The sequence below is a fragment of the Stegastes partitus genome, unplaced genomic scaffold, assembly GCF_000690725.1.
Source record: "Stegastes partitus isolate 25-593 unplaced genomic scaffold, Stegastes_partitus-1.0.2 Scaffold162, whole genome shotgun sequence".
Taxonomy (NCBI): domain Eukaryota; kingdom Metazoa; phylum Chordata; class Actinopteri; family Pomacentridae; genus Stegastes; species Stegastes partitus.
In genome coordinates, this window is record NW_007577893.1 from 237,022 (window position 1) to 263,536 (window position 26,515).

General features: G+C 38.8%; 1 protein-coding gene across 1 annotated transcript in view; it reads right to left on the reverse strand.

Moving 5' to 3' along the window:
- ascc3 (activating signal cointegrator 1 complex subunit 3) overlaps positions 1-26,515 on the reverse strand; it is a 173,791-nt gene that overhangs the window by 56,723 nt on the left and 90,553 nt on the right. The window contains exons 11-14 of the mRNA XM_008279522.1: positions 25,879-26,043; positions 13,741-13,917; positions 13,343-13,414; positions 9,795-9,929 (exon numbers count right to left, since the gene is read on the reverse strand). Coding sequence (XP_008277744.1) covers positions 9,795-9,929; positions 13,343-13,414; positions 13,741-13,917; positions 25,879-26,043 — 549 coding nt within the window. The remainder of the gene's footprint in view (positions 1-9,794; positions 9,930-13,342; positions 13,415-13,740; positions 13,918-25,878; positions 26,044-26,515) is intronic.

Sequence of the window (26,515 nt, forward strand, 5' to 3'; positions counted from 1 at the left end):
ATGCTGGTCTTTTCTAATCATGTGTTTCTCACAATGTCTCCTTTAAAGTGACTTTATATGCATGTACTGTAGTGACTTTTACTATTTAGCAGGGATAAATTAGATTTTGGTATTGTAACTTTAAAGGGGAATAAAACATATCATTTTTAGCTGTAATAGTTTTCTTTCCTTTTACCTGTGCAAAATGTTAGTAGACTAGATACAGCCATTGGTGGAGATTGTTTACTGTCATTGAAGTAAGCATCCCAGTGTTCATATGAAACACAAGCAAATAAGTCTCCTTTAGTTTCTACTATCCACTCTTATTGTAATGTGAAATTCAGTTGTATATAAAATAAATGAATACTTAGTCATGATTTCCTAACCCTTTCCATACATACAACAGGGCTATGATTATTATATTTTTTAAAAAGTAAGGGGTGTTATGGTTTTCTTATTTTAATATATATTCAGAAATTACAGACACAAAAATATCAGAAATGAGTTGCAACTTGTTTTCAACTTGTTTCAAAATGACAAACATGCTATCAAAACATCTCTACAAAATGGTAAAAATGTGTTTCCTAAATAACAATCTACCTTTAAGATTGACTTCTAAAGCACTTTCAGAAGACAATCAAACTGCAGTAATGATGCAAATGAACCTCTGCAATAACAGAATATAACACAGTCGCATCCAGTGAAAATCAGGGGCAAACGTCTGCATATTCCTGGAGGCCATTTTAAAAGTTGAACAGTCATATTATAAGAGGTAACAATAGCATTCATATTTGTTTGCATTAGAGTGTTTGTGTTTGGGTTGACAATTTAAAAAAAAAAACCCAAAACAAGTGGATAATAACAGTACTTTGTTCTTGCACAAGATGGGTGGCACAGCAGAGCGGTTAACACTCCAGTCAGCTGTTTTAATGCTGATGAAGAAGCAATTAAAGAGGAAAATGGACTTGCTATGCAGTACCACGATAACATGCAAGGCTGCTCCCTGAGGCTATGAGACTGCGGATGAGCTGTAAAACCAGAATAGTCAGACTGGATGGAGAAGTACTTTACACTTCACACTGTCCTACTATTTTACAAAGCCATCTTTCTATTTAAGGCAGCTGTTTTTGTGGTATGTGTGTTTGTCACTCCACCGTGTCACTCTGGTTTCCATCAGCCTTTGAGGTGTGGCTCATTGTTGTTGATCAGTGCATTGGGGAGCTGGTTTGGCTCAGTGACAGGTTGTCACAGATCTGACACAATAAAAGGACTGGCGGTGGACTAGACTTGTAAAAATAGCTCCAAATGAAAGAAAGCAGACATTAATGAGCCTAGTCTGGTGTTGCTGTGGAGTCCCTGGAGGCTTCGCACTCAGGAGGCATCAGTGTGTCTGCATCGGTGTATCTTGTCAGACAAAATGATATGAAAGCTGCACATCTAAAGACCAGAAAGATGAAGATTTTCAAGAGAAAGATGTCCTCGCAAGCAAAGTGAAGGTGTTTTAGTACATTTGCACCACCTATCTTTACGTTTGTATCATCAACAACTTAATTAATATGAACCTATACTTTAATGGACAAATCTTTAACAGAGCGTGCCGTGTATGCCTGCTATTAAAACTGGAAGAGGGTGTGAGGGGTGTTACTTCACAGCCCTCAATAAACCATGACAGGGTGTGTAAAATGATTTGTGTAATGGACCCATGGGACCACAGGGTGTCTCTTATCCTCCACAGTAAATCTGCTTGTTCTCTGGTACCAGCCACATGGTTTCATGTCTGAGAGCTGGATACGGAGGACAGAGGGTCGAGAGCGATGAAGGTGAGGAGAAGAGAAGGGGGAGGAATGGAGGGGCTGGCATGTCAAAGCTGGAGCAAATGAAAGTCAAATAGGCTTTTGAGTATAATGCTTTAGGCTAAGAGCTTTAGGCAGCATTTTCCTACACAAAGGTTACACTGTGCCTCACATTTTGTGAGAGATCATAAACATCTGTAGTCTCTCTATGCTTATTCTGATTTCTATTTATAGCTATAACTATTTTCATACCTCCTTAATACTGGCAGGGGCTGAAATTCAAACCTGACTCAGAGATAATATTCCAGATACACCTGTCTCCGATGCTCTTTCATCATTCACATTCAAAAATGGATGAGAAATGAAATGATTTCTTGAATCCAAGAGCTATCAATATTCTATATTTTCTTACTCTTAACAAGTCCAGACTAAAAATCGACTCTTAACAACCTTTGTGTTTATATCAAAGCCTTATTTCTCCCTCTTCTATATTGATGTTCCCAAACTATTAAAAACACATTGGATGACATGATCCCTCATCACCATTAATACACGCTGTAGTTCATTTCATCAAAACACCGCAGCATCAGATGTGTAATAATCTGCTGCTGAAAACAGTTCCTAAAAATGTTCCTTATGTTTGAGTAACATTTGCCAAAATCTTGTAAGCAGTTATTTGAGAGTCTATTTAAAAATGAAAATACACAAGATTTACATTGCGATATTGAGTTAGTATAGGGAGACGAACTAATGTATATTGGGTTTATGATTTGTAGACACACACGAAAAAAAAGCAGAATAATGTTAACTTCATGCTTTAAGCAAGCAACATTTTGCAGTTCACATGGAACAGCATGTGCACTTACATATGGACTATGGTGCCGCACACTAAGGAAAAACAGAGCATGTGTTTGTGTAACCCCCACGACCCTACAGAGGATAAAGCGATGTATAGATAATGGATAGATGGATGTTTGTGTAACCTGAAAGACCACACTCGTGAGCAGGATCAATAGTTACATATTGTAAAGCCTGACATATCCAGAAGAAGCCCATTGTTCTTCGCTAAATCATGTGCAACAAAAAGAAAGACTGTGATTCCAATAAATAAAACATACTATTTGTATACATTTTCTGTAATTAATATTACATATACTAGCAAAAGAGGGCAGTTCTTATAGCACTACATGGAAGTATTTTCTTACTATTTCTATAAGTGATAAAGCAAGCAACTGAATCAGCAAGGTTCTGGTTATTTGCTAGTATACTTAATACGTTGATGACAATTAATGAATCACTCAATTACCTTTCTTCTTTTTGTTGTCTCATATAATAGCAAGCTTGACATCTGGAAATTGTGATTGACATTTTTCACCATTCTCCAACGTTTAACATATTGACTATAAGAAAGAAACAGTTGAAGAAACATTTAACAGATGATGCAATAATAGAACAGAAACTGAGTTGTAGCTGTGTTTACTAGGTTTCTGTTTTGATTTTTAAAGATCTTTGTTTTTTGGTTATTTATTGTTCCTGCCAAGTACATTCAAGTTGTAATGCACTAGGCACATAATTAATTCAACATCCACCTCAAACACTATTGGCAGGTGGGGAAGCAGTGAATTTCTTAGTAAATTACTAAAATTTCTGTAACTCTCTGGAATTTGATCAGAATTTCTTCATTATGTTTACAAATCATGCAATTATCTTACCAAACAAATTATCTAATGCAAAATGCTAATCTTGTTATTCTAACTGTTTCATTTGCACTGCATATGATGTCATCATATGTTGAATGTGATACAAAAATTAATAATATTACATAACATGAAATGGTGAAACATAGTGAGTAAAGGTATACACGAGAAAATAAAAATATCATACCATACAACCACGTACCATATCATCATACTGTAAGATACAGCACACATATTGAGCAAACCCTCTCATACCGACCACTTTACATTATGCTGCTTTACTCTGTTCCATATCATGAAATATTTATATGTATAAATATACACCCACATATAAAACAGTTTTTATGTATATATGTGCATAAAGAATGGGGGTGCAAGTAGTGACCAGAAACTTTAGAAGAACCTAAGGTGACTCCAATAAATGCTTGTGTCTTCAGCATAAAGTACACAACCCAAAGATATTCAAATTGCAAAACAATAGACAGAACGAAGCAACAAAGCACTGAACTTCAATGACAATGAAAATTCCATAATAACTCAATGGAAAATATCCCAAATGTTCAATCACCAGTCAAAGTAGGCAGAGGTGCAAACACTATGGCTGCGCAGTGCTCACTACTACACTAATGTGTGATGAGACCTTAGTCAACTCAAGGGCAGCAGAATTTATAAGTCCATTAAAAATGACCTCGGACTTGGTTAGGTAAAAGCAACTGGGAAAAAAAGGCAAGACAAGTGATGTGTGCTCAGAAAGTTTGGACTCATCAGAACAACACAAAGTTCAAGTTTCCATCCATTCAGAAGTTCAAAAATCAAAGACTTGTGACCTATAACAGAACACACACACACAAGCAGACCCAGGGGGGACCAGCAGTGGACTTGACTGCATAATTTTATGCAAAATCAAGTAAAACAGACAAAAAAGAACAGTGTGGATCCGTTGAAAGATCAACTACAATGACCAGATAGAACTCAGTTCACTGACCATATAAAATAGGACTTTTTAAAACAATGTTGGGGAGCTTTAGGTAGGTAGGCATCTGTGGATGGAATCACGAACCCTGACGTGTACAGAGGACATCTCGATGTCCACCTGTTTATTGTTGATTTAACCCCGTAAATCACATAGAGCACCTATGGGACGCAGTACAGAAAAGCAATGTACATATGACGCTTTAGTTGGGATCACCTCAAAGCTTTACAGATACAACACGGGGGAAACTTTCAACATATCTACTGCAAAAGCCCACTGATTTCATGCCCTGATGTGGTGGAGAACCGCTGTAAGTAAAAGGATGTGTAATCTTAAGTATAGCCAGTATTGGGTGTTCAAATCAATGTTTTCTTCATTTTTAAGCACATGGCAAGTGTGCATGTGCTTTCTTTAAAATAACTGCCATTTTCTTTGACTTTTTGTTATATAATGCAATGAAATTCATTCATTTAGCTGCTATATTTGAGTATATAATAGCCCCTATGTGTATTTATCTGTAAAAAAGATAAAAACAACTCAAGAACTGTGGGCACAGCTTAAGCCTCATATTCTATGGGCACCCCCTCACATCCACGCATAGAATTCTTTATGAAGTGTATGCACATGATCAGAAGGCAGGATAAAATACCCTCTTCGAGAGTGTTTTCTGAATGTTTTCATTTTGCACTCAAGAGCACTTTATAATCATCAACTCACCAAAAACTGTATTTGACAAGAATTGACTCTAGTGGGTGCGTTCAGATATCTAAGCTTGACTGACAGCTTCTCTAACCCCTGAGATAAAGCCAATTAAATAACATGGACAGGAAAGAGAAAAATAGAGTGACTTTTAAAGCTGGATAAATAAACGCTAAATTATATGACTGACCTTAAAGGGGCTTTATTTCACTGCATATGCATATTGGAGATTAAAAAACACCTATAAATATTAATGTGGGGCAATTTCCAGAGTGCAAATAAGCAGTGCATTATCTCTGTGTGGGCTTAGAGTAGAGTCAGCCTGATGCCCCTTCCTTTGCCAGAGCAGGCCGGACTGACAAACACTCACAGATGAACTAATAGAGTGGATAATACTCATTATGCTGGGGCACAGGCAGAAGAGCTAGGAGTGAATTAATTTACAGTTAGTGCATATACAACAAGATTCATTGATGTACAGAAACTATAGGAATCAGTTGCACAATTGCTTTTAAAGTACTGTTTCAAAGACTAACCAGGCCACAGCGCACCATTTTTAGTCCCCCAACCTAATCTCTTGTCTCTATTTCCAGTTTTAGAAAGCATGAAAAGTGATCTGATTTGTATACATATCCCATTTAAATAGAGAGAAGATTAGAGACGCATCAATCTTGGCTCAGCCCCAGGGAACGAAGGAAAAGGTTACTAAATTTATCACTCTGCCTTCTGTTGCAGGAAATTTAAATATGCGAGTCGGAGTCTGACTGACCGTCCTCTGAGGGAGAATATAGCTCCACCTCTGTGTATTCTCACAGCACACAGACCATTAATTACACACATGCACACTCACTATCCGTTTTCTCCTCTCATGCCTGCACACACAGGCAATATAGCGTCAAAACTATGTGTATGGAGTTAGTAACAATGAGCAGTGAATCAAGAAATCCAGTGTTCTCTTTTGTGTTGTTGGCTCTATTATATTTGGAATTGCCGCCAGGCTGCATGTTCACTTTCCACAACCAGGTTCTGTTTGCAGAAGTGTAAAAGTGTGGAGCAGGTTAGTCCCAGTTTAAATAAACACAAGACAATAAATAAATAAATAAATAAAAAATAGAACGACCTCTGCCTCTGTCAACCATCCATCCATTATCTATACACCGCTTAATCCTCACGAGGGTCGCGGGGGGGCTGGAGCCCATCCCAGCTGACTTAAGGCGAAGGCAGAGGACACCCTGGACAGGTCGCCAGTCTATCGCAGGGCCACACTTAGAGACAGACAACCAAGCACACTCACATTCACACCTACGGACAATTTAGAATCACCAGTTAACCTCAACATGTTTTTGGACTGTGTGGGAGGAAGCTGGAGAACCCGGAGAGAACCCACACTGCATGTGGAGAACATGCAAACTCCACGCAGAAAGATTCCGGTGCCCCCACGGGGACGCGAACCAGCAACCTTCTTGCTGCAAGGCAACAGTGCTACCAACTGTGCCACCCTGCAGCCCCTCTGCCAACCAGTTCATCATTTTATTCAATTAGACATTTGTGTGAGACTGTGTAATGCTGTGTTCACACCAGATGCAAGCGAATGATTTACATGTAAAGTCAATGTGAAGATGCAATTACAAGCGAGTAAACATCCTGCGGCGCAAATGACGCGAATTGAGCAAGTTATTTGCGCGGATGACGTGAATTCGCGTTAGACGCGCAAGTTCAAAAATCTGAACTTTTGCCATCTTTTGCGCCGCGATGGCCAATCAGTGTTGACATTCTCTGGGGACGTTAAGAACATGATTCATTCATTCTTTTGCAACTACACTGTGAACACTGATTGATTTACCCACCCCAGGAGATAAGTAGCTACATTAGTGGCCAAGGCAGACCTCAGTGCTCGGGCTGTCCCTCTCCTCCAGTCCACACACAAGAATGCCACCCTTCAACTTAGCAACCTAGCAAGCCGAGTTGCTAGCAATGCTAGTGGGATAAACCTCCGCTGGATCCTCGTCGCTGTGGTCAACGTACTCCTGCTGGCGTGTTGTTGTTGTATGTGGCAATGAAAAAACATTGCGCTATCCCAGCGAGTGCCTGTAGTTCGTATCCTGGAGGGATATCCTGGTACCGATTCTCTCCAGCAGGTAGTCAAACTGGGTTTGGGTCAGTCGAAAATAGCGCTGGAAGCAGCCATCATCCAGGCACAGCTCCTGGAGAAGGTGGGAGAATTCCCCGAGCTGTGTGCATCTCTGGGGGATCTCATGGACCCGGATACGGCGGTGTCTGGATTCACATCATTTGCGCGAATGATGGGAATCCAGACACAAATCTTGACACACGAACAATGCGACTTATTTGCGCGAATGAAGCGAGCAAACTCAGTGCACACATGCGTCCAATTATGCGCGAATCACGCAATGAATTTGCGTCTGGTGTGAACACAACATAATAATCAGCCTGTAAATTCTCGAGTTATGGCCAAAAGTAATAATGACTGGAAGAAATTCCCTGCAGGTTCATTTAAGAGATATCACTTCACAAGAATGCCAGATAGATGGACGGATAACACGGAAACATAAAATTGTGAACAAAGCTTTACATAAACTTGTAAAGATCATGTAATGTTGGCAGTCGTGAGTTTATAATGACTCCTATAACTCTTAATATTCTTTGATGGAACCTTGCTCAAAGCTGTATAGGTAATAGCCTCGACTGTCACCAGCACACAGGCATGACAATGTGGCTCTATGCTTAATTTTCTTGCTATTCTTATCTGTGACTTTTCAGCTTAATTTGTTGATTGCATAATCATGTCTTGTCTTAAAGTTATATGTGCCACAGGTCTATATTATATATGGGTAATAGTGGTTTCCAAAGTGTCATAATGGGGTACTGGAAAATTTACCACCACATCGTTGCAAAATAGGTATGGTTAGAATTAGATGACTTACTGACTACTTTTGAGGCTAGCTGGTAAACTGCTATAGCTGGCAAGCTAACCATGAAAACACTAAACACTAGCTATAACACCTTAGCACTCGTACATCACCTTACTTCCCCAAGCTTGCAAATTGCCACTTACCTTGCACTAATGTCTAACCACACAATGCCATTTATTCAACAGATGTAGGGGATGTGTCTCTCAGCTACAAGCCACACCTTTAGTGTCAAGCAGAGGGCAGTCATATCTAAGTGCATAATTTCAACTTTTTCTTTTCTGTTCATGAGGATTGTGTCTCTGTGAGAGCCGAAAGCATAATTGGTTAAGAAGTCTTCTGTTGGCCTCGGTCCTCAGGGTTGCAGCTTCTCTTTGTGCGACAAAAATCAGCACAGGGCAAGTATTGTCTATCTGGGGATTGTTTACACCAAAAGGGCGTTGAGCCTAAAGCGTTTGCATTTTGCTACTAGCTTCTATGTTAACTCTGGAAAGACAGGTCAAGTTCCATGAAAAAATGCAGGAAAAGATTACATCCCCATGGCATGACCTAGATTTGTCTGAATCTGACGGCAAGTTTTTGGTCAAAGTCCCTGCTGGAAGCTGAGCTGACCCCATGGACCACACATTGACAGGGTAGCGAGCCTAAATTGGTGCCCTCTGAGGATGCTAGTTAGCCACAGTTTGGACTAGACGCTCACATGATAATGACAGTGTGCTGGATGTTGGCATGGACATGCAAGGTTTACCATCAAGCCAGTATGCCTCTGTTTCTGCTCAGGCTGGCAGCAATGACACGTTTGTGCAGCTACAAGAGATGAAGTGGTTCTCTTCCACCATTTCAGAAACAACCGTGGTATGTGGAATTCCTTTTCTTTTTCCTGAGCCAATAACGGATAAAAACCTCCTGCCCATGTGCCCTGACTTTGTCTCAGAATTAACTTCAATATTCAGCAAACCACTGTGTCCCTGCATCACAGAACCTGGCTATGGACAGTATCTGGATCTAGACAGCATAAGGTCATTCCCCACTACCACAGCAAGGGCAGCCCCACTAAACTCTGTCACCATGCAGTAGATGTATAAGGTGATGTGCTTATTGAGCCTGATGGTACACTGGCAGCTCTGCCTGAATGAGATCAGAGTCACCATAGAATACATTCTTCACATATCACGTTGTGAAGCTCTCTCCTTGGAATGAGGTATGGATTTGTCAGTGTTGGCACAAAGCACCTGTGGCTTACTCTCTCTGATGTTCCAGGTAGGGACAGAAGCATTTTATTTTGCATAAGTCAGTCTCTGCTGAGGGATTGTTTGGACAATCATTCTGCACCATCCAGGCAAAATTTGAGTTGAGGAAGAAGCAGACAAAAGCTACATGTAGCATCATCCCAAGGATGTGTAGCCTAAACCTGCAGCTACATTTCCTTAGTGTTATCTGAGAGAGGCATTCAAATTTTTGCTTGGAGAATGTAGGTTGCACCCATTGGTGATGGCTGAGATACGGAATTGGTTTGGCTATTTTTAATAATTTACACACATGTGTGTATGCCCATGGTGTTGACTGTCCTGTCAAAATATATAACGGAGAAAGAAATTTACTTATACCAATTTCCCCAAGAGCATAGGAAATTCTCACTATACATTGTAAAAGCTGAAATAATATGTTGATTACTTTTCTACTTTTAAAGGGATTAAACACATATTGGTAAAAGGCATTTTACCTGTTTCTCACATTGGCCATAGTCTGGACCCTGGTCCGGTTGAAAAAAACACGTTTCTCCATGATTCTTGGCCATCTCGATAAGCCCCATGGCTGTCCTCACTGTGGCATTACGAGCATGGACAAACACCATCACCTAAGACACAAAGAAAAAACAAAAGGTTCAGTACATCAAAACAACACACACATCAACAGAAAGGTTAAGACAGTTCAGCAATCATCTAATCTTTAGAATTTCAAATTCCAATCATTGAAGTTAACAGTTAGTGGAAGAATGTCGTAAACCCTCCAAACCATCCTGAAGAGTAGCCATGTGGGTCTAACTCCTTCCTTTGACAAGGCCACATGCCTTGTCTGCCATTGTGATGGTATTGCTGTACCTTGGGTTATCAGACAGGGCAGCTTACTTCCAGCATCCACTGACATACTTATGAGTGACAAATTACAGGTGAAAATAGTAATAATAATAAAAAACAAAGTGGCTTGAGGTTGTAGAGGATCATATCAATATTCCTTGTCATGAGTGTGTGGGGTTCTACCTGAGGGAAGAAAACCATTCATCCCAAAAGATAATCCTTCATTTAGTATTTTGAAAATGCTGTCTAACACACCAGAGTGGGCCTTCATGTTGAAAATGAAATCATCCCCATTAGTTGCATTTTTTTCCCACTAATTTCAAGCTTTATCTGAAAATAGTACAAGGCTACAGCAGCCTGAGCTGGACACATCAAGTGAACTTATCCCCACATCCATACTGTAAGGATGTTGCTTGTTTGTTCATGGGTACTAGAGGATATGGTCGACAGGGTATAGTGTTTGCAAATATCATATAAACCTTTTGTGTTTACAGGCAAAATAAACAAATAGACAGAATTATCTATGTTGGAGTAATAATTCTTTAATTTACCCATAAATAGCAAAAAACGACCATAAGTGTTCTTGTATACTCTTTGGTTACTTTTGGGGATAGAAATATATTATAAGAAGAAACAATATTGCATGACTGCAGAAACATGCAGCAACCAGCTGTGTGTGCTTCAAACACAGAGGGTCCAAAGAGACCACTGCAGCAAATGTTATTTATCGAAGGTGTTTTATCAGCACCACTGAGCTGTGTGGAAACGTTGTCGGCAGTAACCACCGCTTCGCAGCTTATTAAACTTCCTTCTGGCAGCATGCTTCCCACCAGGAGGGTGGTGGGAAAATCATAAAGAAAATTTCATCCATCACATCCTCCCAGATGAAATTAATATATGTCACAGCCACTTCTTGACAATTTAATATTGAGCGAAGAAGAAGCCTCCCCAGCTGAACTGTGGACTCAGCGGCCTCAACCTACAAGCCAGACATTGCCGGCATTGTATCGTTTCACCCATGGATATAAAAAAGTTGTCAGTGGTGCACAATAAAGTTGGCTTACAAGTTCTCAAGGGCTACAGAAAGACTCATGTTAACTGTGTCTCTGAGGGAAAGAACGGGCGAAAGAGAAGAGAAAAAAAAGCAAGAAAAGGATATGTGTGTGTGTGTGTGTGTGTGTGTGTGTGTGTGTGTGCAACTTGCAATAAAATGATGTAGACAGGATAACAACAGTGCCCAATAGGGAGCTCAACTCCTGTAGCAGATGGGAGCTAAACGGTAAAGTCTGAATTCACAACTCTCATGTTCCCAACAGGCCTTCTGAGGCTGTAGAATGGAAGCAGAATGAGTGGAGGGTGGTGGTGGGTGGATGGTGGATGGAAGTGGAGGAAAGGGAAGGGTAACACTGGGGGAGATAAGGACTGCAGAGACTGTCGATAGCAGGTGTTCATTCCAAAAGCTACACAAAAATATTTACTGCAGAAGTTCCTATTCATAAAAAAGTTCAGAGAATGTTTTCTAGGAAAACAGCAGTTGTGTTGAGGACTGTATTCTGATTTTACATCAACATCACAGTCATTCTACTCCAAATAGTTCAGCGGCGATATTAGTAAAATCCTAAAAAAAGAATGGGGATGCTGTTTGGGATATAACAGAACTGAATAAATCAGGTGCAATGTAATTATTTGTTGTCATGCTCAGGAGAAACTAATGTGGAAAATTGAAACCCCCTCATTTATGTGGCAGGGTCACACTACCTATAATAACTGGGAAACTGACCCTTCAATAAAACTAAATAAGGCAGATAAAAACGGAATTGTTCAGTGGATATGATTATAGCTGAGGTAACCTGCCCTGCTTTCAGTCACAGTACTACCTTGGGCTTGTAACACATGCACAAATAAAAAAGTAGTCTATCACTGCAGCAATGTAGAGACTCTACAAAACCTCTGAAGGTGTACTGTGGTATCTGGCACCAAGATGGTAGCAGCAGGTTCTTTAAGTCCTGGATGTTGTGATTTTGAGCCTATGAGTGGTAAAAATGTTCTGACTCTTCTTTTTATTTGTGCAGTAGCAATCAAACAATCCAAGGATTATGTCAGAACCGATAACTTGCACCAATTAGCTCCATGCTACAATACACAAACACCGCTGTTTTGTTTCACGCATTCTACGGATCATCAGCAGAAGAGGATTCTGTCTTTTTGCCTTGAACACATCGGACTAGTTTTAGTAATTTCCATTAACACTAGTCAGCATTAGTTGGCATATTTCAAGAAAAAAAAAATTACTAGGCTTTAGATTTTAAAACAAATCCCCTGGAGCCAATAACAAAATCCGTTTGAGTTTTCAACCAGCTCATGGCTTATTTTTAACAAAAGCAAAAGCTTTCATTAACACATAGCATTGCTAGCCACAGTCATCACAAGATGGTCATGGCCATCAGTGAGAAATGACAGGTTTGTTTTTGTCTACTTCTGTTTGACACCGAGAGCTCCTTTAAACACGTTAATTCAATTCAATTCAATTTTATTTGTATAGCGCATATTTACAACATCAAGTCATCTCATAGCGCTTAGCCAGAACCGCAAACCGACGCATCTCCTAAATTGACTAACCAAATGTTAAATCCATCTATTACACCATTTTTTTCATGAAACATAGTTTATTTGTAAAGACATACTGTTTTGATTAACTTTTTAAATGATTTGAGTTTTTTTTTTATTAAATGCATTTTGAGATGTCAAGCTGCCACTGTTACTGTAAACTGCACATTAAACAAATGCTTTGGTTTTTGAGCGGGTATTTCTCTAATTCACTTTGCAATTAGCCGTACAATCAAATACACAATGTCTAATGTGTTTATTTATTCATTTTTTTATTTATTAGGAAGAAAACTAGTTGAAATGTATTCAAATAAAGAGGAGCGAGTCAGTATAATAAAAACGGATTTGAGTATATAGGATAACACAAAAACCCTGAAAACAAAAACTCTTTTAAATGCTTTTTTGGCACCAAAAAACAAACAAACAAACAAACAAACAACAACAACAACAACAAAAAGCTATTTAAAGGTAGTAAATACTTTAGAATTGAATCATCAGAAAGCCAATGCATACTCTCATAATTGCATTCACTTACACACAGATGGCTACATTCTTATACAGTCTGAACATAAAGAAAAGCCATTACCTGATGACCTGCTTTAACTTGTTCCAGAACTTTGTTGTAACAAACCTCCTCCGTGTCATGAATCTGCTGAATCTGAAGAGGACATAAAAAACACAATAAACAATTTAAATGAACTGATGAATGTTTTAATCTAATCTAACTTATTGTAAGCACATCTGTGGCTCATCATATCTCATCTGTGTGCTGTTACCACTTACTGTCACTGAAATGTCAGAGATAATCTAAAATCAGATCATTATTTTTGGCAAGTCAATAAAACACATGACTTCTTTATGCAATGACATCTTTGTCAGGGTTCCATATGTTGCATGCATGCATCACCTTAAAGAAGAAAACCGCCTATGTATGCAAAAGTCTTATTGGTCTTCAGATACAGTCATATCAACATTGGTACGAACCTTGTTGGTGGTTTTGATGCCAACAAACGTCTGTCCGAGAGGCACTGGCCTGAAGCGACTATCAAAGAAAAAGAGGCCAATGTAGGGGTTGACATGGAGGAAGGTAGCCACATCCAGGTAGTTGGGTAGGGTGGCTGACAGTCCAAGGATCCTAATCATGCTCTGGGTGGACTCCACCTAACCCACAGACGACAACACAGAGTTCAAGTAAAAACAAACTCTGTCCTATGCATTATTTAAGGCATTTGAGACTGTGACTTGCAGGTGAGAGTAAGAAAAGGTGATATGTTCTTGTCTAGTGAAAAAAAGTAAACAACATAGAATCTTAATGCACTGTATACTTCCACATCCACATCCACACACACACACACACACACACACACACACAAAGTGAATTATGGTTTCATTATGTATGTACTTGTGCCACTTGTTAACTGAAGAGATATTCACCAATTGCTCATGCCCATACCACTTCTGCAGCACTTTGAAATTAAAGCCCTTCTCTGAAAGGCGTGAAATTTAAGCCACTGCATTAAGGACTTGAAAAGGAAGAAGTGTCACTGATTATTGATTACCAACAACCGAATAAACTCTCTGTGAATATGTAAATAGAGGATAGGCCCTTAAGATGCTTAGTGTCTTACCAGAGAGGCATCTGTACAGTCCCAAACTCTTCTGCAGCATTACAATATGCCCAGACATGCAACCAGATCTTGAAAAATTGTGCATCAGTGCACCTAAGAAAATTCATGCTCACACCACATATTGACATCTCCATACACTTTTTATGACATTAAATTATAGATAAAAACTATTCATGGCATATTCACTTTACTTTAAATTACAAAATTGTTGCACTGTGCTATATATTAGAGAACTTTCAGTCTGTGTGCATGGCTGCATGGTTGCAACCCAGTCTCACGGCAATTCATGAAATAGTCACAAAATGTAATCTATTGATTCGTGTCCAGGGACATGAATTGCACACATTTTTTGTGTCCCCTACCACGAATTTCAAATCAATACATTTCAGTTGGATTAATCTTTCGTGTCTGGACCATGCTTTTTTCCCCTATTAGACAGCGCATATGCTGTGATGTTTTTGTCGTTCATTTCGTCCGACAGTCAAACATAAACAATAATGTCTGAGAGGCCATATCAATTTCATTTGTAAAGTCAGTCCAAATAAACGCGTTCCTCATAAATGTAAACCCCTAAATGCACTTAAAGTTTTATATTTCACCCTCCATTTAGGAGGAACGGCCATCCATCGCTGCGATCACAGTACATCTTTCGGTCGCCGTTTTCCTGCATGTGTCCTTCTTTTCAGAGTTGTATTTGTTTACAGAGAAATGAAAGTCACAATGAGCATGTAGCCCAAACAGAGTAAGAGCGCATATATTTTATCATAAATAAACAATAATAGTTATTGAACGATATCGTTGGGATCACTTTTAGCGCTATCTAAGAACAGCTTCTTACTGCCTGGATATTTTTTGCGTTTTCTATTTGAACGGATATGGAGCTTATACTCAGCGCTGGTGTTTACAGAATGTTAATATTCGTCAGTGTGGGCGCACACATCTTATAGTGCTCTCTATAGTTATTTGTGTGGACGGGTCATAACAGTAAAACTGGTTAATGCCTGACTGTCGGAAGAAAAGAACGACAAAAACATCACAGCATATGTGCTGTCTAATAGGGGGAAAAATGTGGCCCAGACTCGAAAGATAAGTCCAATTGAAATGTATTGATTTAAAATTCGTGGTGGGGGACACGAAAAAATTTGGGCAATTCGTGTCCCTGGACACAAATCAACAGACTAAGTTTCGTGGCTATTTCACAAATTGCAGTGAGACTGGGTTGCTGCATAACTGCATTTCTCTGACAAATATAGAAATACCTGAGCTGTGGTTGTGCCCTAAGACTAAGAGTGTGTCTACATAGAAAGTGTACTGTGAGCAGCACTGTGGCAGAACCGCATCTCTGGTGTTCAATCTGTCTAAACCCTAATACATGCTCAAAAAACACAGAAAGATAATCTTAAGTGGTAACATGCACTTGAAATGAAATTTATGGCACAGTAAAATATGAACTTTTATACTGCCTGTGCAGATTAAAAGAAAACCATATCTGTTCCGACAGATGTGCATGAAGGTGACAACTGAAAAACATGTCTTAAAAACACTCTGCACAATAGAATAAAGATATATTTGGCAAACACTCATGTTTACAAATAGTAGAGGACTGCAAGAAAAGGCTGACTGTACTGGAATTGTGTTAAAAGCTGCAAAAAGACTGTTGTTAATGATTAAGAGAAGACTCCAATTCAGAAAACATAGGCACATGGTAGAAAGTCAGAGTCTATGTGTTTGACTTCTGACACAAAGTAAACAATGTTGCTCATGTACTGTCTTTAATTTGTCTTTGAAACTCGAAGAAAATTCAATATGTTGTGCATCAACGTGGGTGAGAGGAGAGAAAACTAGAGGGGATTTTGGGGGAGAGCGCGGGCTGCCCTATCTGGGAGCCTCCTGCTGGAAGTGACAGGGAAGATTGGTAAGGCCTTTAATGTGATGCAGTACCTGTCAAACCATCCCATCAAGATAAGACCTAACCAATCCCTACCGGCAGGCAAGGCCTTCACGGCAACGCTGCTGAACCTCCGCTCTGCAGATGTGCATCATGTTCATCATGCAGAGAACCAGTCAACATTTTCTTTTACTTTACAAAAATATGAGTTTAACTGCCTCTGTGTACAAGAGATAAAGAATCCATGATTCAGGTAAATTTGTGGCACCATAAAACATTATAACAACATTAGGTAACTGTGATTAACAGCTAAATGTACAATTACACCAAGGACAGGGGGTAATGAGTTGAATAAAATAAAATTAATTGGTCACGATATTAAAATTAGACAATGTGGTGATGTGTGAAGTCCTCTGTGGCTTAGTACTCAGATCCATGTAGTTCACAGAGATACAGAGAAATACTAAAATTAAGCTAAAAGAGTAGCAGTAATTTTCATTGGATTTGCATGCACAGTTTCACAAGTAGAGCTACAAATCCACCTGTTAATTTAATGTAAGTGCATCACCTCAAGCGACTGCTTCCACAATGTGACTGGAATATGGGATTTAGTTTGTGTTTGAAACAATGAACAATGTGTCTTTCCAGAGAGAATACTTCTGTTATCCTGGAAAATATAAAATAATTAGTCAGAGCAAAAACTGGCAACGTTATGTTCTGTATGACTAAACTTGATCAGAGATCAATAAAATACAAATTGTGATTTGGGTAGTTTTGTTTGAATAAATAATAAGTGTAGTTCATGTAATTTCAATGTTGTCTGCTCATTTGGAAGCATTCATTCCTATACCACATGAAGTACATTCATAAATACCTTTTATTAACCTGAGGCATGCTGCACATTGTTTCTAATCTCTGAAATTACTGTAAACAAAAAAAAGTATGAACGTTTGATATTTAATCTTTTTGAATTACAACAACAATACAGTGATGCATATAATAAAAATGGACTGGGTACCTTTACTGTTCTTAGCTCAAGTCATGTTGCATCTATAATTGTGTGCAAATTCAATGCTTACTTAAGAGGAAGCATTGCTCCTGGTCCATATACTCCTATTTTTGCAAGTTCCTAAAAATAAAAAATGATCTCAGCACTTTTGACCAACCATCTTAGATTCCAGTTCACAGGTTTCAATGCTTCTACGGTTAATGACGGAACCATGAATTATTACCATCTATCAGCTTAGTACGTCTTAATGGATGTTCCTGCATGGATGTGTGTTGCTGTGAAATATTAGCACTACAGCAATCAGCCACCACTTTATTATCTGAGCAACAATGTTGAATTATAACTAAAAAAGCATATTAGTACAACATTATAATGTCACAGTGAAAGTGACCTGTGCCCCTTTGGACACAAAATGTCATCATTTTATCATTTTATCATGTTGCACATTTGTAAAAATTGTCATAATTAACAGACAGATTCTTGAGTTATAGCCAAAACTTGTTTTGTGGGGTTACAGTGACATTTGATAATCAAACTCTAATTAGTTTATCCTTGAACTCAAATTGATTTGTGGGCCTAAGGTAGTGAAATTTCCTAAAGGCATTACTGATATATCGCATTCACAAGAGTCGGACGGACATGCAACTGTGGCGTTGACCTTTAACGACTAACGAGTAATCAGCTTATCAGTGTTTTCAGTTTATCCATCTCTGCATCTGCTCAGGTGACATTCATTTGGACTAATCAACTGGACAACCTCATAAACACTGCACACTACTGTATGCATTAAAAATCAGAGTCACAATCCAATGCACTCAATTATAAAAGGCATGCCTGTAAGCTTAGGTAGGGCACAAATGCTCCTTAAATACCAAACCATGAAGAAGACGCACTACAACAGAGCAACATTAAAGGCCGTTGTCATAAAGGTTAGAGGGACTTTTATCTTGAATGTAGCACTTAATTGGTAGCAGTACACCAGGCCAAGAAAATATAGTCGAAACCAAGGCTCTTCCAAGCAAAACATCAAAGTCATAACTGGCTTGGTTCTAAAACATTTGCATAAAAAGGGGGACATATATCATTTAGTTTACAGGGATTTCCATATTAATGTGTCTGAGGATGTGAACTTAAGCACCTAGCGCATCAGTAGCAGACACTGTAATTCCTTCAGCACAATCAATTATCGCAGTCTGTCAGGTGTGGCAATAATTGGAGAGAGAGATGAAAGAGGTGGGGGAGGGTCTGCCAGGCATGCTGCTGGCATCCAGCATCTTCTCTTGGAGGGTGGACAACGAGCTGTAAACAAGTTCTCATACAAAGACAAGAAGAAACGTGCTGCTTTTGTGTGAGTTGTATATCGAAATAATTAGTGGTAGAGAGGGTAGTCATACATGTTCTGTTCAAGTAGATTAACTCTCCTCTGTAGACTTTGCAGCAAAAACAGCATCATAGGTTAACATATTATGTATTACTTATCTACTCTCTGCAAAGGCTTGTTATTTTTAAAAGAGCTCCTCCTGCTCCCCAGTGGCCCTTTACCACATTTATCATTTTACACTCCAGACTAACACGTTGAAAATGGTGCAGTGCACCTTAGAGTATAAAATTAGTGATATTCCATATTTATCTTCTTCAACAAATCCCATGAGCAGACGAAAACAAACAATGAATTGATTCTTACAACTATTGTATGCATATGAAAGCTTGATCTTTCTTATTCCTTTGAAGCACTGAGCTCCACTGTTGTCCAAAACTATTAAAAACAAATCAGCAAGCTACATTGGTGCACTCGACGACATGTTCTTTCATCACCATGAACACACACACTGTAGTTTATTTAGACTGAATGCCACATACACCATCCTGCTGCCCCAGTTCTAGATAGTACACTAAATGTGGATTAATGAGTCACTGAAAATAGTCCCCAGTAAATGCTCTATTTCCTTCTGCTCCAGTAAAAATACATTTGTTCAGTAAAACAACGTCTGGCAACATTTTTCTATAAAATATAAATAATTTTCAAGACACTTCCTACAACAAGTAGTTTAGAGCCTATCGGAAATTATTGCATTTGCAATTAATCAATTCTAATTCGTAGCTAGATGACCTAGACAGCAGGTCAGCTGAACATGCAAACATATGCGTCTACATAAGTCAACATATATGTTTATTGTTTTTTTCCCCTACCTGTAAGGATTTTTTTAGTTTTTTTGGTTCCTTCCCACTGTTCCTGACCGCTTGCTTATAGGAAGTCCAGAAGCAACTTTGGATTGTTGGGTTCTCTGTTCAAAATTTGTAAGGTCTTCACCTTACTATGTTAAGTCTGTGAGATGGAATATGTTGTGAATTTGTGCTATATAAATACAATTGATTTGGATTGACTATGTGAAGAATTAATGTCCAATAATAAATTATACATTAGCATTTGCTAAAATACCTAATTCTTTAATAATCAGTTCTGACAACCACATGGGCCAAGTTTACATTAGATCCAACCCAAATGTTTTGTTTGTTTTATAATTTACTTCCATATCTGTTTAAAAAAAAAAATGCATTTACCAATCTCTCTCTTTCAACTTTTCTTTTACTCTTAATCTTCCTTTTCACTTTGTACTCTGAAAGCATCTGGAAGGATGAGACACATAAACTGCATATTTCTAATTGTTTTCATACAATGCAAAGGACATTATTATTATTCAGTATTATTCACGATTTAAAGTTAGGAACTGTCCTGGTGGTGACTATGCTACAACAGAAATAGTGTGCATGCATGGAATATATATGACCTACTGTGCATGTATGGAATAGAGTCTCTCAAGTGGACTTCCATTTCACTAGAAAAATAGTATAATAGCAAAAACTATACGTCTATGGTGTCTGCAACTGTGTAAGAGTATAATTAAAGCTTCACACATCTGCTGTGTGTTTACTGTCGTTACCCATCGGTGCCAAAGATTAGGGCTACAATGAAAGGACAAAAAAAACTCTCTGCATTTCTTGCCGAGCTCAGAGGACTGTAACCTAATAACTTTTTTTTTTTTTTTTTTTGTCAAAGCTGCCCAACACAAACAAATAAGTTGGATGTACCCTGAAATGGCAGAGCAATGGAGATCATGGTCGAAATACACGAGTGTATGTCTGATGCAATGTAACATAATATTTCATAAATAATATTAATATGTCAGACATCAACTCAGAAAATAAACAAAAAAAAACCATATGATGTTATTTGGAGGTCATCAGAGATCTGAAAACTTGACTATTGGAACAAGTAAATTTCAGCAATAAAGTTTGGGGTGTTGCGTTTGAGAGAAGACACTAATGAGTTTGGTATTGAAAATACAGTATCAAGCAGTTCTACAAGTTTGACACATGCTAGATATATGAAGATAACTTGACCTCTGCTGCAACGATTGGGACAAAATTGGCTTACAGGTGACAGCAATTGCAAAATTCCTCAAAACTGCAGGAAGTGGATACAAATAACAGGACTTTGTGCGCAATTCTTGGCAATTCAATGCAAAAGCCAAGCTATAGATCTCATGTAGGCAGATGGTTAGTTAACAGAAACAATTGAATAAAGTATTTTTCATTTCATTTCATTCATTCAAAACTATAGAATACTGTACACCTAATTCACAAGACATATGTGAAGAGTTGTTTCAGTCCACCCAGGCTCCACCTGCTGATACTGCTTTTACTCCTAGCAGTAAATGTATCATCCTGATCCAGCTTATTTTTCAGTTTGCGCCATGATGTGCCGTTATTGTTACTGTGCCTCTTTTTGCTGAAATTGCAAAAAAAGAGAAATTGTTACACCCACGACTCTAAATGTATTTGTAGTCCTCCCCAAACCACTCAGCACAGACTATTCAGTTCAGTTGGTGAAGTTCTTTAGTTTGCCCAGTGAAAGAACTCATTGATGTTGAATCCATTTCATATTTAGCTCTATGTCTTGTGAAACATCAGTTCTTAAGAGAAAAAGTTCTATCTGGGCAGCTTTGGCAGTAGGGACAGTTGTTGTTTATTAGCTCTTCTAATCTGGTTACCCCTTGGATATACAGTGTAGCATATACCGGAAGATGTTGTCAGAGTTGTCACTGAGATCTGTTGTCACTTATACTGACAGGTGACATGGATTTTGTGTAATACTACACCTCCTAGTTGCACTTACAACTGGGCTTATTCAGCAACATCAGTGTTTATGGAAATGCTAATAGTAAAGTCTACTTCTACAGCTGTGTTCTAAGCACTGGCAGCATGTGCAATCTGCTGGCGAACAGACGGACAGTCAAGAGGCTTCAAACTTGTCCACTGCAGCACAACCTCGAGAGGTGTTAAGGTGTACCAAGCGCCCAGTCAGCCCTTCTTCAGTAATATCAGCTAAACCTGCAGATAAATGGGCTGTGAACCGAGTAAACAGCGGTCACATGTACGGACCAGTTTTCAATTACCTTGCGGTTAACCTTCCTGAAGAGGTCTCAGTCACTGCACAGCACAGCAGCTCATCTTTGCCTCTCTGTTTCACTGCCTTTCACTGCCTTCCTCTCTCTGGTCCGAGTCCTTTAGCATATAATGTTTGTCCATGTATTTGTAACACTTCTCATAACGACGCTTTGGTTCATCAAACTCCAGTCACACTTGAGTGAGACATTTCCAAAGAAGTGCTGTTGTATTTTCACACCTCACCTGTAGGTTTGCAGTCCACTCACCTGTCTACGATCTGGCAAGCAAAGGCAAATTCATAAACTTTTTAAATCAATTTCTACTCTACCCTCATTTAGTTTTACTTTAAGCATATTTCCATCTTGTGTTCAGCTGCATGTAATTGATTTTTTTTTCTCTCTCTCTCTCTTCTAGTCCTTTCAGCTTTATCCTTTATATAGAAACCGTTTGTAAACTATTTCAATGTAGCTGGAGAATCTTTATTTATTACCTTTGTGAAGGTTAATGGTGATGATGAGATATGACTGTCGATGACGGTTTACAGGTAAGGTAGGTGAATTATTAACTCTAACAGCAGCTATAAATAACCATAACTGAAGAGAGGAGTCATGCTTAAGGACGGCTACTCTAGTCCTGTTGCCGATGTGATTTACACTGGGTGAAATCCACGTTCAGCTGTACAGTTCTTTTCATTGCTGTGTTGTGAGTGGTTAAATACAACTAGCTTACTTAATCAAAGACTGTTGATACACATTCATGTTTAGAATATTCTTAAACCTACATAGACTGCACACATTCCTGAGCGGTTAGAGGAACAAATCTAAACGCCTTCATGACTGCAGTGCAGACTGAGTCATATCATTCAGTGCCAAAGAAAGATACAATGGACTTGTATTTATGGAAGAAATTTCACAATGGAAATGTAATTCTCAGAGCATGATGCATGGTTGAGTCAGCGGTGGTCTATGCATTCTAAAAATATCCATTTGCATCTCTTAACGTCTTCTGAATTTATTAATTTTCCTCCACAGACTTGCATGTGACAGCAGTTCATCAGAATAGGATATTGGACACTACAGCTCCTTCTCTCTATTTGCCTATCTAAATTTACATAATCACTCTCATAACTGAAACGTCCAGGTTGATTTCTGCACAGACGCATGCCAGTCATCATCACAGGCTATCGGCTCAACAGACAGTGCACTAATTATTTTTTTTCTTACAGCAGCAAACCGTCAGTGGGATGGGAGTTATGTTGTCTATGATATGTCATTGGGATCCCTTTATAAGCAGTTAGCTCAAGCCAACTAGGTGCTCAAAGGACAAATACACCAATCAGCAACAATATTAAAACCACTGAAAGGTGAAGTGAATGTCATTGACCATTTCATTACAATACAATGTTCTGCTGGAAAACCTTAGGTCCCAGAATTTACGTGGCTGTAGTATGACTCATCCAGTGCAGGATGTGGGTATAGACCTGCGATTGGTCACTCATTTAAGGGAGCTTTGCCTTCCCCTTCCACTATCTGCATGTTACTGTTTTCTTTACTACACAAAACAACAACAACAGCCTCCAAGTAGAAATCTAACACAATAAAAAATTTCAAGTTTTGCCAAAGATTAGAGTTGTGTGGTAAATTCTGCCAATTTTTTTCCCGGAAAACTATCCATTTTTATCACAGTGTTTCCCTGCATGCAAATGTTCCACCACAACAGTTCCACCCATCATTATTTTGAACCAATCTGCATCCTTCGCTTTGCCCTGCCCACTGAGACTGCGACTGGTTTAAAGACTTGCAAAGTTGTAATTATGATGCTGAGTCCCCAGCAGGGGACACCCTGGACAGGTCGCCAGTCTACCACAGGGCTACACTTAGAGACAGACTGGACTATGTGGGGAAGCCAGAGAACCTGGAGAGAACCCACGCTGCACGGGGAGAACATGCAAACTCCACGCAGAAAGATCCAAGGTGGCCCCACAGGGACACGAACCAGCGACCTTCTTGCTGCGAGGCAACAGTACTACCAACTGCGCCACCCTGCAGCCGGATTAGTCATTTAAAGAAAATTCAACTTTAGCGGGGAAATGCCTCCTTGCTCAAACTGTTTAAAAATCCAGACAATTGAAACATGATAAGCAACCACAGTTTTTGTAATTGCTTACATGCCAACAATGTCAAGAACCACTGGCATAATCTTTATCTGTACAATGTATCAAAGAAAGCTTTTTCTTTTTGACAGACCTGGTCAAGCAAACAATTAATCTAAACACAGCAGACCTGAGACCTTTAATCAAATGTATGTATATTTTTTAACAAGCAGATTTTGGCTTTTTTTTCAGAGGACCTGTAATAAATGTATCAGCAAACAAAATGCATGAATGTTTTTTTTTTTTTTTTGTGGTACAAAGACAAATGGATTTCAGTGATTTCATCATAGAATATACTGGGTTATAAGTGACACTGGACACTTAAGACTGCCATGATATACACAGTCTATACAGGTGTATGTAAGCTTTTGTTCACAACTGTAATATGATCTGCTGGACAGAATAAGTACACCTGTAGCCTCAGAAGCTAATATTGCCCCCTTCTGCAGAAACAACTTCTCATAGGTCTTTTGATGAAGGTTGATGACGCTTCATTGCAAAATTCCTGAAGTTGCAAGGTGTTCAATGGTTTTCCAGTATGTACTGCCTATTACTGCCCAAAACCTCCCACAACATAGATGGGAATCAAATCTGGACTCTGACTAGGTAATTCAACACTCTCCATTTCTTCTTTACGCCTAAGAAAATGTAGATTTTCTCCTTAACATGCTTCATAATATGCAGTACATGAAATCCTCAATTTCTTGTGTTTGAGCTGTTAACAGTCATTATCCTATTGAAAGGTCAACTGATTGTGAAACCTTAAGCTGGTCTCACATTACCCTCAAGGTAAGATTCAGAATTCATAGTGGAATAAGCGACTGTAGACACTGTTTGAGGACTAAGGGTTTTCTAGTCTATCGAACAAGTCAACAATTTCTATGGGATCAACTTATTTTTTCACATTTTCTGTTATGTGCCGAGACTTGACACATACAAATATGAACTGAATGAAATAAATATTAAAAAAAAAAAAACACAATTATCTATTTTAATTAGCTGATCCCTCTCCCTGCCTGCTAAAACTCACTCCCCTACACCTACACACTGTTTTTCTCCCTGTACACTGAATCCCCTGCCTCCCCTCTCCCTCAGTGTCTAGCAGACAACAAGAGAGACTTTGTGGATAAATGTGGGTAAATATAGGATTTGACTGGTGCCTGATGTGCACTGCTGCACTAGGGAGATGATGAGGAGAAGAATAGTGCTATCTGTGTACTGCTTTGTCTCTGTTTGTTTGTTGTGCTTGAAATAGTTTTTGTCACACCAAACGTGAAAAAAAGTGCAACTTGGCAGGAATACAGTGGATAGAAGAAAGAAGCATTTTTACCACATCAGTCAAAGTAGAGATCAGTATTTAACTACGATATTTTGAGTGCTTAAAATGTATCAGTACAGAGTATTCAAAGTTGTCAAGTACCAGAGTTTGCATCAGTTTTATTTTTAACACCACGATTGACAATAAAAATGTTGTTTAAATTCCTGCTTCAAATCACTGTCTTACTTTAGAGGAAGATACATGCTTTAAGTAAATCTGGGGGCTTTAGAGGTTCTAAACTGGGTGTATACTGTGGTCATTGAATCAGTGAGTCAGCTGAGGGCCACATCTTCAGCTTTGTTTTGGTCTTTGCTGATTCTCAAGAAAAGTCACAAAGTTGATGATTCTCAAGCAGCTTCTGGAGGTTAAGGAAGATCTTTTTTTCTTAGCAGATTTACGGTTACTTGTTCATGATTTAAAATAATGTACATGTAACAACGCTGAGGCCAAAAATATATATTTAAAAAATATGAATTGTTGGCAAAGCTAACAACAACTTAAATTAATACATGTATGCAAAAAATAAAAATAAAACTGATGCAGCCCATGCAGTCAATCAGACAATAATTCAAATAATGGGTACACAGAACAGAGAAAGGTGAAAAGACTAAAATAATGTTAAACTGTATGAAACATAAATACATAGCAGTAGAGTAGCAGACAGGAAATAGGACTAACCTGTCTGATGGTCCTGGCCACCAGGCTCTCCAGCACTGGTCCTCGATCTTCATGTAGAAGGTGAACTTCATCCAAGATCAAAAGACGCACAATCTGGGACAAAGCCACATCTCCAACACTCTTCCTGGTCACAACATCCCACTTTTCTGGAGTTGTCACCAACATCTGAAAACAAGCACCAAGACAGTAGGCACAGGATGCTGGAATTTAGTGATTTAATAAAATAATCTACCATGTTTTCAATACATTCTAAAATTGTCCGTAGGTGTGAATGTGAGTGTGCTTGGTTGTCTGTCTCTACGTGTAGCCCTGTGATAGACTGGTGACCTGTCCAGGGTGTCCCCTGCCTTCACCCTAAGTCAGCTGGAATAGGCTCCAGCCCCCCACGACCCCTAATGAGGATTAAGCGGTGTATAGATGATGGATGGATGGATGTTTTCAATACAGCAAAAGAGACTACACCTTAGCTTTAAGATGAAGGGACACTAGAAAAGGACGAGTGATCTGTGATTTAATTAAAGTTGATTAACATTGATGTTTTTACATTCATAACATTATGGTGACTAGTAGCACATGGATATACGCTGACAGTGTGTAAGACATTGCTTTATGTGTGACTATTTCCCAGTAGGACTTC